This window comes from Nematolebias whitei, chromosome 9, assembly GCF_014905685.2.
Source record: "Nematolebias whitei isolate Nwh7 chromosome 9, NemWhi1, whole genome shotgun sequence".
Classification (NCBI taxonomy): Eukaryota; Metazoa; Chordata; class Actinopteri; order Cyprinodontiformes; family Rivulidae; genus Nematolebias; species Nematolebias whitei.
The window spans coordinates 51,409,150-51,424,327 of record NC_056506.1 but is presented as its reverse complement, the minus strand read 5'-3'; the positions used below and the strand labels follow the sequence as shown (position 1 = coordinate 51,424,327).

Sequence of the window (15,178 nt, the reverse complement as noted above, 5' to 3'; positions counted from 1 at the left end):
CTGCTGGAGGAAGGACCTGCTGGAGGAAGGACCTGCTGGAGGAAGGATCTGCTGGAGGAAGGACCTGCTGGAGGAAGGACCTGCTGGAGGAAGGACCTGCGGTGACGCTCCTTTGTGCATTTAGGAGCAGGAACCTGTCACTGAACGAGCTCTCCAGTTCAGCAGCAGCTTCATGGGGTGGAGACGTTGTCCAGCAATGATGTTATTTTAACTGGAGTCCTTCTGTCTCCCACCACCTGACCTGGGTTGAGGGGCGTCCAAGCACCGAGCTGGTCTTCTTGATGATCTTATCTAGCTTCTTCTTCTCAGCTGATGATAAGCTGCTGCTCCAACACACAACACCATAGAAGATGGCTGATGCCACTACTGAGTCAAAGAAGGTCTTCAGGACCTGCACTCCAAAAGACCTCAGTCTCCTCAGCAGGTAGAGTCTGCTCTGACCCTTCCTGTGAAGTGCATCAGTGTTGTGAGACCAGTCCAGTTTATTGTTCAGGTGAACACCCAGGTACTTGTAAGAGTCCATGATCTCGATGTCCACACCCTGGATGTTCACCGGGGTCAGTGAGGTGGACCTGTGTATCATATATGTATTTTATTTATATATATATTTCATGTCATCTTTCTTTGTTAAACCAGGTCTCTCTTGTAAAAGAGTCCTCGAGGCTCAATGAGATTAACCTGTAGAAATAAAGGTTGAATGAATGTTCGGCGTATTGTTTTTATACGAGTGTTTAGTGTATTCTTAGTTCATATCTTAATCTTATTACCATTTTTCTTTAAAATTATTACTTTTGTTGGATGTAACTGGGACCATGAGTACAGTTTCGTTCCACCACGTGGTGCGAACGACAAAGAAACTTTGAGGTCGTTTTCACAGCTGATAGTCCGGTAGACTCGGTTCGGTTCTGGACCAATATTCATGAGCTTTTGTTACATTTGAGCTGGTCTGTTTACATTCACACTGTACTGGAACCGTGCTGTTCTCTTCTACCGGACCCAGACCTAGGTTTTAGCCCGGGCCAGAGTTCACCTTTTTGTTCCGTGACAGAGTTCGATGGTGCGTTCACACCTCCCTAAACGAACTGGACTTTCTAGTAAAACGAGCTGGAGTTGGATTAAAACAACTAAACAGGGCTGGTGTGAACGCAGCCTGACTTGATTTGAAGTCGTTGCTATCTTCAGTGGCTCGCTGTACCAGTGAGCAGGAAAACTACTGGATGTGAAGAATCAGCCAATGAGCGTGAAGGTCCAACAACTCTCTGACCATGACTGACAGCCGACATCATTCTGCTGAAAAGTCTCATTATGAAATAAGCAATCATGGAAAATACAATTATGAAATAAAAGAATAAAAATTTCCATAATACTAATTTCATAATGTTTAATTTGTCTAGTTTTGAACATTTCAGTGTTCCACACAGATGTGATGCTATGGGCTGAAAGTCGTCAAGGCAGGATGCTGCAGAGGTCTTTGGGACGGGGCAGCAGCGGAGCTCTGGAAGATGGAGGCCACAACACTCTGACTCAGAGACAGGCAGGAAGTAAGGTTGGTATCAAGATAAAACCTGAAAGCAGAATTTGGTTTTAAAAAATCATACAAAAAGTCAGTTTATAAAATTGGTTTTAATATTTTTATTATTTTAAAAACAATGAAAAGTTTAGCTGTTTTTCTTTGAGTTTCAGGATGTTTGCAGAGTTTGAACACAAGGTGGAACTTGCACAGAACATCTAAAGAACCTGATGTTGTTCCTCAAGAAAACTTCAAACTCCCGGTTGTTTTCCGGTAAAGCTCCTATGTTTCCTGAAGATCAGCCGGACAGAGCAGCTGCTGCATTTTTAATCACAAACTAAAATCGATTAAAGCTGTATAAAAGTTGGATTTTTACAGCAGAGACTCAGAATACAGTCTGTACGGGGAGTGGTGGTGCAGAGGTAAGAGAAGGTGGACCTGTGATCGGAAGGTTGCCGGTTCGACTCCCAGTGAAGCAGGGAAGTGAGGGGAAGGGAAAGGTAAAGCACCCACAACTGTCTCCACCCTCATTCGTCCCACCCTGGGCCCTTGAGCAAGGTACTTGACCCCCACCACCTGCTCCCCTGGGCGTCTTACATGCAGCTCTCTGCTCCACACAGAGGCTGTGGTAGCTCGATGGTCTGGGGCTGCTCAGGAAGAACATTCAGCGTAAAAACAATCACCAAGTCTTCGTGAGAGTGAGTCCATTGTGGCGACCCCTGAAGAAGGGAGCAGTCGAAAGAAGGAAAAGACTCAGAATAAAGTCCTCCTGTTCACCACTGGGATGAGACACCAAGATGGAGACACAAGAGACGCCAAGACACAAGATACAGAGACACAGAGATGTCCTCTGAGACACAAGAGACAAACAGATGCCGAGACAGAAAAGATAGACTGGTGCCGAGACACAAGGGACAAAGAGACGCCGAGATACAAGACATGGCAAAACACAGAGATGCAAAGACGTAAAGACACCGAGACGCAGAGAAATGGAGACGCCGAGAAACAGGTGCCAAGGAAAAGAGATGCTGAGACACAGAGACGTCAAGAGACAGAGACCCCTTGAAACACAACCAGACCCTCAGTAAGACACCAACCTGCAGAACCTGAAAGCACATCCTGTTTAGTTTTCATCGGCTCAGTGTTCCTGAAGTACGGTTTAGTGAAAGTGAAACCCAGCAGGTCTCTGAAGAGGACTTCTCTCTAAGAGCAGCAGCAGAAGAGATGACTGGTTCAACACCTGAAGCAGAGAAGGGTCAAGCAGAGCTAAAGAAGCTCCTGAAAACATCCGCTCCGAGTTACTCGGCTCGCAGCCTGTAGCGGAAACAAACGTCCGAGGACGGCTGCAGGATTCCCAGTCCGGCTCGGGACGAGTCTAGCAGGGGCCGGTTCTGCCCGTCCTCCAGCTGCAGGTCGAAGTAGAGCAACACGAGACACACAAACTGTTTGATCTCGTTGATGGCGAAGTACCGGCCTGGACACTTGGAGGAGCCGGAACCGAATGGCATCAGGAAGTACTTCAGCTTCTGTCCATCTTTCTGGAAGTCTGTCTTCTGGTTGCCATCCTGCACAAAGCGGTCAAACCGGAACACCTGAGGGGACAAAAGGATCCAGGATCAGGTTTAATCTGGACTGGATTGTCCAAGTTCAAGTTCAAGTTAACGTTATTGTTGATTCCACCACATGTGGTACATGAGATGGAACAAAATTATGTACACAGGGTCCCAGTTACACCCAAAAATAGCAAAATACAAAGTGTAAGAAGAAACAGCATAAAAGGATCTAAGATATACTGTACACTAAATGAACGCCAAACGGTACGCTACAAGATCCAAGATATACGCTAAATGTTAGTCAATAAAAATAACTTTTCCTTTTGGATCCAATAGAACTTTATTCCACCATGCTCATCACAGCTCAACAACACTGACACCACAGAAGAAGAGTGTAAACCCCATTCCCATGCGCTACTGGCATGACAGGGCCCCCTAGTGGATTGGCATGCAAACTAAACTAAACAAAGGGGTAACACTAAACACCAATAATGTAAAACAATACAGAGTAACAACAGGAGCCCAAACATGAGTCTGTGGTGAGCACATGGGTATGAATGAATACAGCAGCATGAGATCATCAACAGCATGAGATCAGCAGGATGGAAAATCAGCAGCACAGGTAAGTCGCATATTAAAGTAACCAAGTACCAATTAAAGTGGCATTACAGCAATTTTCTGTTTAGGGATTCATGAGTCTGACAGCCTTATGGTAGAAGCAGTTCCTCAGTCTAGTGGTTCTACACTCATCTTTAAACCACTTCCTGGTCTGCTGCCTTCATACATCTCCTCCTACATGTCTCTGTGTGAGTGCAGCTACAGCGTGCGCTCTCAGGACATCATTACCTGCAGTGTTCCCTCAGTGAGGACTGAACTAGACAAAAGGACCTTCTCCTACTCTGCTCCTGTTTCCTGGAATATCTTGTAAAAAGATCTGAAGCTCTCGACCTTTGACCTCTCTAAGTGGCTTTAAGAATCTGTTGGACTCCTGGCAGGGACCAGTGCAGACATGTTCCTGTTTTTAGTTTTCTACATTTGTCTTAGAATCTAGCTGTTTTTTGTTACTTATTTTGCATCTTATTTGTAAAAAAACCCAAAAAACTGTATGCCTCTTTTATGATTGTCCATTGTTGTCATCAATCTTTTGAAATCAGGTCTCTCTTGTAAATGAGTCCTCGAGGCTCAATGGGATTAACCTGTAGAATTAAAGGTTGAATGAATAGAACTCCCTGTAATTAACGGATTCTACTTCAGTGACTGATTCTGATTATTAAAAGGTGAACATATTAATTAAGTTGTTGTTGGTCAGTAAACTGACCAGCTGGCGTCCCACTTTAACGAGAGCTAATAAATAAAAACAAATGTAATCAAGGGGAGTAGAGAAAGCGTCACCCTTCTTCCTCCATCTCAAATCCTTCGTTATCGCTACAACTTCATGTCCGCCTTCAACACCATGATCCCCCTAACCCTGATGGACAAACTACAAACACCAGGACTAAGCCCCTCCATTTGCAACTGGGTCCTGACTTCTTAACAAACAAACCACAGTCAGTGAGGAACCACAACTTCTCCTGTTCCACCATAATCCTCAGCACTGGCTCTCCTCAGGGCTGTGTGTTGAGCCCCCTTCTGTTTACTCTGCTCACGTATGACTGTGCAGCTACCCATCCAGACTGTCACATTGTAAAGTTTGCAGATGATACAGTGGTGGTGGGATGCATCACAAACCATGATGAATCCAGCTACATGCAAGAGGTGGAACACCTGGAGAGTTGGTGCAGGAAGAACAACCTTCACTTCAGTGTGAAGAAGATGAAGGAGATGGTTGTGGACTTCAGAAGAAGCAACCTCCCACCCCCCAAGAAGATATGTGGTGGAAGTGGTCTCCAGCTACAAGTACTGGCTCAGCTTCTTCTGCAGTTGACTCGGGCTTGGCTTCTTCGGCTGGGGTGAAGCGAGGACCCCAGGAAGAGCGAGGGCCTCTGGAGCCGGGACCATAGCAGTAGCGATAGCCTCTGCAGCGAGGACCTCAGGAGGGACGAGGGTCTCTGGAGCAAAAACCTCAGGAGGGACGAGGGTCTCTGGAGCGTAAACCTCAGGAGGGACGAGGGTCTCTGGAGCGAAAACCTCAGGAGGGACGAGGGTCTCTGGAGCAAAAACCTCAGGAGGGACGAGGGTCTCTGGAGCAAAAACCTCAGGAGGGACGAGGTTCTCTGGAGCAAAAACCTCAGCGGGAGCAAAGACCTCAGGGAGAACGAGGGCCTCGGGAGCGAAGACCTCAGGGGGATCCAGGGCCTTGGAAGCAAAGACCTCTGGAGGAGCAAGGGCCTCTGGAGCGAAGACCTCTGGAGGAGCAAGGGCCTCTGGAGCGAAGACCTCTGGAGCGAAGACCTCAGGGAGATACAGGGCTTTGGGAGCAAAGACCTCTGGAGGAGCGAGGGCCTCTGGAGCCGGGACCACAGCAGCAGCGATAGCCTCTGCAGCGAGGACCTCAGAGGGATGAGGGTCTCTGGAGCGAAAATCTCAGTGGGAGCGAAGACCTCAGAGAGAACGAGGGCCTCTGGAGCGAAGACCTCAGGGGGATCCAGGGCCTTGGGAGCAAAGACCTCCGGAGGAGCAAGGGCCTCTGGAGCAAAGACCTCTGGAGCAAAGACCTCTGGAGGAGCAAGGGCCTCTGGAGCGAAGACCTCTGGAGGAGCAAGGGCCTCTGGAGCGAAGACCTCTGGAGCGAAGACCTCTGGAGGAGCAAGGGCCTCTGGAGCGAAGACCTCTGGAATGAAGACCTCTGGAGCAAAGACCTCAGGGAGATCCAGGACCTTGGGAGCAAAGACCTCTGGAGGAGCGAGGGCCTCTGGAGCGAAGACATCTGGAGCCAAGACCTCTGGAGGAGTGAGGGCCTCAGGAGCAAAGACCTCTGGAGGAGCAAGGGCCTCGGGAGCGAAGACCTCTGGAGGAGCGAGGGCCTCTGGTGCTGGCACGGGAACCAGTCTTGGTGCTGGCATGGAACCAGCGAGGCAGGAGCTGGTGCAGAACCCAGCCTTGGCGTAGGACCCAGCCTTGGTGATGTTATGGGACCCAGCATTGCAGATGCTGAGGCGGAACTCAGCGAGACCAGTGCTGGGACCCAGCGAGGAGGAGGCTGGAGTGGAGACCAGCGAGTCCAGGGCTGGTACTGCTGGCGTGGAAAGCCAGGCAGGAGCAGCTGGCGTGGGACCCGGACCGGGTGCAGCTGATGGTGAGGGAGAGAGATTAGCTGGAGGTGAGATGGGAAGAGAACCAGGCTGAGCAGCAGCCAGCAGAAGCGAGCGCAGCACGCACCTCTCCATCCACGCCTGCTGGAACTGCTGCCACATCTTTGGTGAGTTGTTGTTATTATTGTCAGCCCCGGTGTACCTGGAGATGATGTCCTCCACAGTGATTATCTTCTCCCAGAAATCGCTGGGGCTGCAGGGTTCCTCCCCGCCAGCAGCAGGTGTGCAGGGGCGTGCAGCGTCCTCCCGCCCCCAGCGACGGGTGCGCAGGGGTGTGCGGTGTCCTCCCCCCATGAAGGGAAATGCACGGGCGAGGACTTGGCTGCGTCTTAGAAAAGACGTGCTGGGGTTCGGTGGACCTGGCTCGGTTCTGCCACCCATTCCTCATGCGGTGAGTCAGAGCGGGTTGCCCCCTCCCTTTGAAGACTGCTCCGAGAAAGCATGTGGTGGTTGGGGAGGAGGTGGGTTGCGAGGAGCTGCCGCTCTGTGAGGAGGTGAAGAAAGGCGAGGTGGTGAGTCAAAAGACCCAGTTTTAAAAGCCAGGCGCGTACCTTGGTACAAAGTCTTTTTCCTCTCTTCCTCCTCATGCAGAGCAGTCTTCTCTGCCTCGCGGGCCAGGAACTCGAAAAGAATGATCTTCCTGCCGAGTTCTCTTTGGTCTCTGGATTCTATCATGATCTGACCAAAATGCGTAGGAACCCACACGCAGGAAGACGATGAGACTCCGATAAAAATAAGTAAAATGTTTATTATAAATAAACTAAACAAAATGCTGTCAGGGCAGCTAACTTACTTTAAGGGATGACACGAGGGAGAACGGATCATGAAGCCTTAGGACAAGGACAATCCAGAGACACTGACAAGACACCAAGGGGCTGAACAAGGTGAAATGAAAGGCACCAGTGGTGATTAGGATCAGACACAGGTGCGACAGTGTTGGAACACAGGAGGAGAAATGGTGAGGGGTGACAGGCAAACATGAGGAAAAACACAACATGTATGACAAAACCCCAGAAACCCTACACTGAGAGCTTGTGACACAAGATGTTCTGATCCACAGTGTCAGAATCTTTAGACAGGTCTAAGAAAAGTGCAGCACAATAATCCTTAGCATCCAGTGCTTCAACAACATCATTAAGAACCTTCAGTGAAGCAGTGGTTGTGCTGTGTTGTTTCCTGAAACCAGATTGATGTGGAGGTAAGATGTTAAATGAGTCCAGGTCATTTTTGATTTGAGAGTTTATCAGTTTTTCTAGAACCTTGGCTAAAATGCAGAGTTTAGAGATTGGTCCATAGTTGTTCAGTGAGGTGGGGTCACCTCCCTTCAGCAAAGAAGAACAAAGGCTGTTTTCAAGTGTCTGGATGGAGTTTTGTCTCATGGAGAGATTGAAGATGTGGGTCACAGGGACTGTGATGATATGAGCAGCCAGCCTTAAGAAATAAGGTGGAAGTTCATCTGGACCTGCAGATTTTTTAGGATCAAGATCTTTTAACAGTTTATTGACCTCACTGACTGAGAATGGAGAAAAAGAGAAGGTGTGATTAACTGAGGATTGACTTGTAGGAGGGATTTGATTTGTAGAAGTTTGGTTATTAAGTGAAGTGGCTGATCTTCCATTAGTAACTGTGTCAAATAAAGAACCAGAAGCAACAAAATGTTTGTTGAAACACACAAAGTTTGTTTTCTCAGTCATCCAGGTATATAACAACAAAAAAGGTTGAATCATGTCATCTGGACTTCGTTTTTTTTGTTAAAAAGAAACGTTTCGCCCCTCATCCAAGAGGCTTCGTCAGTCTGAGGCCTAGCCATCTGGTATTACCCAGAAGCCACCCTTACGAAGTCCAGATGACATGATTCAACCTTTTTTGTTGTTATATACCTAGATGACTGAGAAAACAAACTTTGTGTTTTTGAAACCATTAGTGAAAAGGCCAGACTTCAGGGGTATCTGAGGCAGGCTTGAAACACAAGAGTCAGGGTGGCTTCTGGGTAATACCAGATGGCTAGGCCTCAGACTGACGAAGCCTCTTGGATGAGGGGCGAAACGTTTCTTTTTAACAAAAAAAACGAAGTCCAGATGACATGATTCAACCTTTTTTGTTGAAACAGTTCAGGATCTCGTGCTTATTTGACACAGGAACAGAGTTAACGAGAAGTTGTGATGGGAGGTCAGATGATTGGGGGCTGCCTGAGAGAGATTTGATGGTTTTCCAGAATCTGTTAGGGTCATTTAGATTTTTGGAGGTCTGAGATAAGAAATAGTTGTGTTTTGCTGCTTTGACAGCAGTTGTGCATTTATTCCTCATCTGTCGAAAACTCAACCAATCAGTGTCTGAGTCAGATTTTCTCGCTGCAGCCCAAAGATGATCTCTCCTGTGCAGGAGGTCAGCTAGCTCTGGAGTCAACCAGGGGCTGTCTCGTCCTTTTATTCTGAACTGAAGAAAAGGAGCATGTATGTTCAGGAAATAAATGAAACTATTATGAAAATAGTTCCAAGCAGAGTTCACGTCACCAATTAATAGAATACGATGTCCGTCAAATTGAGATAATTCCTACATGAATGATTGTTCACGAAAATATTTCAAATCCCTTTTTAGAATTAATTTGGGCTTAGAAGGTGGAAGTTTAATATCTCTGAGAGTCGCTGTCACACAATTATCACTCAAAATATCTGCAAATACACCGGTACCAGGGAATTTGTGAGGCATATTTGTTAGAAATAGGTCTAAAATGGAAGTATTCTGATGCATGCTCAATAATCCAGGTAGAAAAATCTAAAATGTCTGGTCCTCTGGATGTTCAAAAAACAAAAAAACAACATTGGATTCAGGAGGAGCAGTGCGGTTTAAGTTCTGGTCGTGTAACACTGGACCAGCTCTACACCCTCAGCAGGGTCCTGGAGGGTGCATATGAGTTTGCCCAACCAGTCTACATGCACTTTGTGGACTTGGAGACCACGTCCCTCTGGGAAACCTGTTGGGAGTATTCTGGGAGTATGGGGTACCAGGCCCTTACAGGCCCTTGGGGTACAGGCTGTTAGGTCCCTGTATGACCGGTGTCAGAGCTTGGTTCACATCGCCGGCAGTAAGTCGGGCTCGTTCCCAGTGAGAGTTGGACTCCGCCAAGGTTGCCCTTTGTCACCAATTCTGTTCATAACTTTTATGGACATAATTTCTAGGTGAGGCAGCACAGTGGCACAACTGGTAGAGCTGCTGTCTCTCAGCAAGCAGGTCCCTGGTTCAACCCCCGGTCCAGGGGCCTTTCTGGGTGGAGTTTGCATGTTCTCTCCGTGCTGCGTGGGTTTTCTCCGGGTGCTCCGGTTTCCTCCCACAGACCAAAAACATGCATGTTAGGCTGATTGGTAACTCTAAATTGTCCCTAGGTGTGAATGAGAGAGTGAATGGTTGTTTGTCTCGTTTGTCTCTTTGTGGCCCTGTGATGGACTGGAGACCCGTCCAGGGTGTCCCCCGCCCCTCACACAGTGATTGCTGGACATGGGCACCAGCGACCCCCGTGACCCAAAATGGAATAAGCAGGTAAAGATAATGGATGGATGGATGGATGGAATTTCTAGGTGCAGCCAAGGTGTTGAGGGGATCCATTTTGGTGGCCTTAGGATCGCGTCTCTGTTTTTTGCAGATGATGTGGTCCTACTGGCTTCAACAGGTCGTGATCTACAGTTTTCACTGGAGCGGTTTGCAGCCGAGTGTGAAGCAACCAGGATGAGGATCAGTGCCTCCAAATCTGAGGACATGGTCTTGAGCCAAGAAGTGTAGAGTGCCCTCTCTAGGTCGGGAAGGAGGTTCTGCCCCAAGTAGAGGAGTTCAAGTATCTCGGGGTCTTGTTCACGAAAGAGAGGAAAAAGGAGCAAGAAATCAATAGGCAGATAGGTGCTGCGTCTGCAGTGAAGCGGGCACTGTACTGGTCTGTCGTGGTGAAGAGAGAGCTGAGTCAAAAGACGAAGCTCTCAATTTACAGGCCGATCTACGTTCCCACCCTCATCTATGGTCATGAGCTTTGGGTTGTGACCGAAAGAATGAGATCACAGATACAGGCAGCCAAAATGTGTTTTCTCCACAGGGTGCCTGGGCTCTTCCTTAGAGATAAGGTGAGAAGCTCGGTCATCCAGGAGGAACTCAGAGTAGAGCCGCTGCTTCTCCACGTCGATAGGAGCCAGTTGAGGTGGCTCGAGCATCTGGTTAGGATGCCTCCTGGATGTCTCCCTGGTGAGGTGTTCCGGGCATACCCCACAGGGAGAAAACCCAGGGGAAGACCCAGGACATGCTGGAGGGACTATGTTTCTCAGCTGGCCTAGGAACACCTTGGGATTCCCCTGGAGGAGCTGGACCAAGTGGCTGGGGAGAGGGAAGTCTGGGCCTCCCTACTTAAGCTGTTACCCTTGCGACCCGACCCCGGATAAGCAGAAGAAAATGGATGGATGGATGGATACAAAATACTTTCATTCAGCAAACAAAGACACTGAGGTTCTGCAGCCTGTCTTCAGTACCTGTGGGTCCTCGTAGATCTCGGGGTCCAGGTGCATACTCTGAGGGTACAGAGCAATGACATCTCCTTTCCTGACAGCTACTGAGCGCTCGGCATCCAGCCGCAGACTGAAGTCCTCCTGAGCCACCCGGATGTTCATGGAGGCCGAGGACAGCCGAAGGCTCTCACTGATGGAGCTCTCTGATGACGGAGAGAATCCGTTACTCATTCAACCTTTATTTCTACAGGTTAATCTCATTGAGCCTCGGGGACTCATTTACAAGAGACCTGATTTTTTTTAACAAAGAGTGATGACAACAGTGGACAACAACAACAATAATAGACAGTCATAAAAGAGGCATACAGATTTATAAATTTTTTTTCTTCCAAGTTAAAATATACCTGCGAATCAGAACGTACCCAGGAAGACCAGCTTGTCCAGCTGCTCTTTGCTAAGCATCACATCTCTACTGGGGCTGAACTCCTCACCGCTGGACCTCAGGGTGTCCAAGATCTCCTGACGGACCACTTGCAGGGCTTCTGGGTGGGCCACCAGGTCATAGGTGGCCCAGAAGGTGGCAGGAAGTGTGTTGCCCACAGATGCCCACATGATGGTGAAGTGATGAGCTGAGAGTTGAGAAAAGCCCAGGGTCAGCAGAATCTCACCTACATCAAACCGTTTCTACTGTTTCAAGACCTCAGAAAAACAGTTAATGCAGAAACCTTCAGTCAAACTCCAAACTTATAGAGTTGGAGGTTCTGTTGAGTCCTATTGACTCAGTCCAAAGTCTGAATATCAACATTTTGGACCTGACAACATTTAGATCATTACTGTGGACCTGAAACTGAAGATGTTCCTCAATCAAATGTAAAATAAAAAAAATTAACTGTTTTTTGCTACAAATCAGGCAGTCTGAGACCAGAACTGTCCTGGACTCAGTCTACCTTACTGAACCATCTGTGGTTCCATAAGGAACCAATGTTATTCTAAAACCCCACTGACAGATCCGGCTTTCCTGGACCTCTAACCTGTGTTAAACCAGAAGACCTGGAGAGGACTGGTCTACCTGCTTTGTCCACGTCCCTCATCTTGTATTGGTCCAACAAGTCAGATCGTGTCTGGATGAACTGGCACGTGTTGGACCACCGGGACAGCTGTTGAGGCAACAAGTGGCTGACCAGCTTCTGGCGGACGGTCTTGGTTCGTCCCAGCAGCCAGATGGGGACCTCAGCCATGAGGTAAGGGAACATGTTGTCAAACTTCACAAAGTCATACCACAACTGGTGCATCATGGGATGGCGGCGGGTGGTCTCCGGTTGACCGTAGATGGTGAGGAAGCTGGCCTCAAACATGACCAGGGAGCAAAACTGGTACATGTTGCTGCTTCTCCAGCTGGAGCCTTGATCCAGGTGGTCCTGGCGGAACAGCAGCATCAGGTTACCCATCATGCTGTTTGTCAGGGCTGTCAGGCTGTCACCCTGCAGGAGCTGGTAGGCCCGCCTGATCTGGTCTTGCAGACCGGGGAAGGTCTCCATTTTCGGATACCCAAAGGTCAGGGGGGCCACCCTTTCAGCAAACTCATGGAAGTCCAGCTGTCGGCCATGTTTGATGACGCTCGGGTAGAGTAACGGGTCCATGATGAAGGTCATATATTTACCTGCAGGACAGAGAAGACGCGGTCTCATTAGGACACTCAGAGCCAGGACCATGTACTTTATATGTGTGGGACATTTACCATCCTGTGTCGAAGGATGAATGTCTTAAATGTCCATGGGATATCCTGCAGAGATGTCTCATGGCCTAAAGGATGCCTTAAAGGTCGATGAGACGTCTCACAGAGACACCTCATGGCCCAAAGGACGCCTTAAAGGTCCATGGGATGTCCTGCAGAGACACCTCCCAGCCCAAAGGACGCCTTATAGGACCACGGGATGTTCTACAATGATGGCTCATGGCCCAAAGGACATCTTAAAGGTTCGTGGGATGTCCTGCAGAGACACCTCATGGCCCGAAGGCCAAACTTGAGTCCATATCTAAGCTCTGTCTGTCTGATATGATTTAAGGAGTCTGTAGGTTTCTGGGGTTTTGTCCTGTCTGTCTGTTTCATGTTTCCAGTTCAGCTCAGTGTTTTCCCTCCTTGTGTTCAGACCCTGTCTCACCTGTGTCTTATGTTAATCACGAGGTGTCTGTTGTTGTCCCAATCAGTGTTGTGTATTTATTCAATTCCCTGGTGTCTTGTCTTTGTCTCAGGATTGTCCTCATGGTGTGTTCTGCCTTCCGTCCTGTGTCCTGTTCATCTTGTGCGTACGCTGCCCTGTCAGCTTTTGCTTTGTTTTTGTAAAATAAATGTGTTAGATTGTTCCTCGAGCCTCCTGTCGTCCTCCTGCACATTGGGTTCAACACTTCTGATGGCAGAACCTGAGAGTCATTGTCTGCCACACAGAACCAGAACAGAACCATGCAGCTAAAAGAACCACTCTGTCAATAGGACCATTCTGCTGTAGATGCATTTCTTTTTCACTTGTGGCATCTTGTTTTAGTATTTTTGGTGCATGCTTTGGTAGTTCTTGTTGTTTTTTGGCGAGTCGAGACGGTTCTTCTCACCCTCAGCATTTCATTGCATCGTTGACCTTGTGCTGACCTTGTGTTGATCGGCATATGACAAATAATCCTAACCTAACCATTGTGTTTGTGTTGTTGTTTTTTGTCATTCTGATTGTTGGTTTGAACAGAACTTCTTCACAGTTCTAACAGGACAGATGTTTCAGAACCAACCTGCTATCAGAACCGTAAACACGTCTCCGTACTTCCGCTGATGTTCCTTCAGAAACTTGTGTGTATCTTTTCCAAACTCCAGAGCCTTCCCAAGGAAAGGAATCCATCCTTTGACCAGAGGAGGCTCTCCGTACCGCCTGCAAACACCAGAAAACCTTCAGAACCAGAACCTTGAGCAACACCCATCAGCGTTCATCACAAATTCAGGACTTCCTCTGTAAATATCTGTTACAAAATAAGAGTATCTGAGAGCTTTATTTTGAAGCTCTAGGGTCTGTCCACTTCCTGTTTTCTGTTGACCCTCTGACTGAATCTTCCTGCATCAAAGGTCCAATTAGAGACCACATGAGCAATCTATGGGGGCGCCATGATGGAAACAGAAAAAGAGCATGCTGGGTAATATAAAAAACCCAGAACCTGCTGAGTCATTGGTTGCCACGGTGATCCACACCTTCATTTTATGGTTTGCACTTTGATCGGGGGTCTCCAACCTTTGCTGCACCTCAGACCAGTTTTATTTGTGCCGGGACCAGCAGCAGGTGTGAGGGGACGTACATGATCTAAAATCCAATTATCACGTCTACAGTTTAAATACTTACATTTTTATACTTTGTAAATTATTCATATTATTATTAATATTTTGTGGGTTATTATGTATGATTTAATATAATTAGTGCTGGAAATAACGCGTTATTATCCCATTAATGCAACCAATGTATAGAGGATAGGGTTAAAATATTTAGAATAGAACTCAACTTTATTGCTTTATTGCTTTATTGTCGCTGCACGTCACAAGTACAGAGCAACGAAATGCAGTTTGCATCCATCCAGAAGTGCTTAGCAAAAATATAAGTTTTATATATTATACAGTAAGTAGTTTTGAATATGCTTTAACTACAAGTATAAATATATACAGGTTATGAGTGTACAGACTATGAACAGGTTATAAATATGAAGGGGCATAAACAGATTATTTAAAAGAAAAAATATTTATAAGTATGTGAGTAACAAAGTTCATGCTCAATCATCCAGGTACCAAATCCAATCATTCTCAGTCAGGTCATCTGGACAGTTTCTTTTTTATAGTGATGTTTCGCCCTCTGTACAGCACTTTGGTTGGCCTTGTCGCTGTTTTAAGTGCTCTATAAATAAAATGGTATGGGATGGTATGGTATGACACCCAGCTCTACTTCTCCACCAAGCCCAACACCACCCTTCCACCATTCTTCCTTTTGAACTGTCTCTGTGAAATTAAATTATGGTTTAGTCAAAACATTCTTAAACTGAACTCCAAGGAAACAGAACTTCTCCTTGTTGGCATCAAGTCTACCTTATCCAAATGTAATATGTTCACAATTAAAGTTGATGATTCCACAGTTTCTCCCTCCCCTACAGCTAAGAGTCTGGGTGTCATCCTCCATAGCACTTTATCTTTTGAATCTCATGTCAATAACATTACTCGGTCTGCATATTTCTGGAAAAAACCAAAAAGCTCTACAGTGACTGGTCTGAATGACTATCGGCCAGTGGCCCTCACCCCGATAGTCGCTAAATGCTTCGAAAAACTGGTCATGACTCACATCAAAACAACCATCAACATCA

At 47.3% G+C, this 15,178-nt stretch overlaps 1 protein-coding gene across 1 annotated transcript in view; it reads right to left on the bottom strand.

The window, feature by feature from the left end:
- Positions 1-2,330: 2,330 nt before the first annotated feature.
- Positions 2,331-15,178, bottom strand: part of LOC119414824 (cytochrome P450 7B1) — a 14,693-nt gene continuing 1,845 nt past the window's right edge. The window contains 5 exon segments of the mRNA XM_037681946.1: positions 2,331-3,102; positions 10,823-11,042; positions 11,217-11,427; positions 11,868-12,458; positions 13,577-13,713. Of these exon segments, the coding sequence (XP_037537874.1) occupies positions 2,809-3,102; positions 10,823-11,042; positions 11,217-11,427; positions 11,868-12,458; positions 13,577-13,713 (1,453 nt within the window). The 3' untranslated portion in view covers positions 2,331-2,808.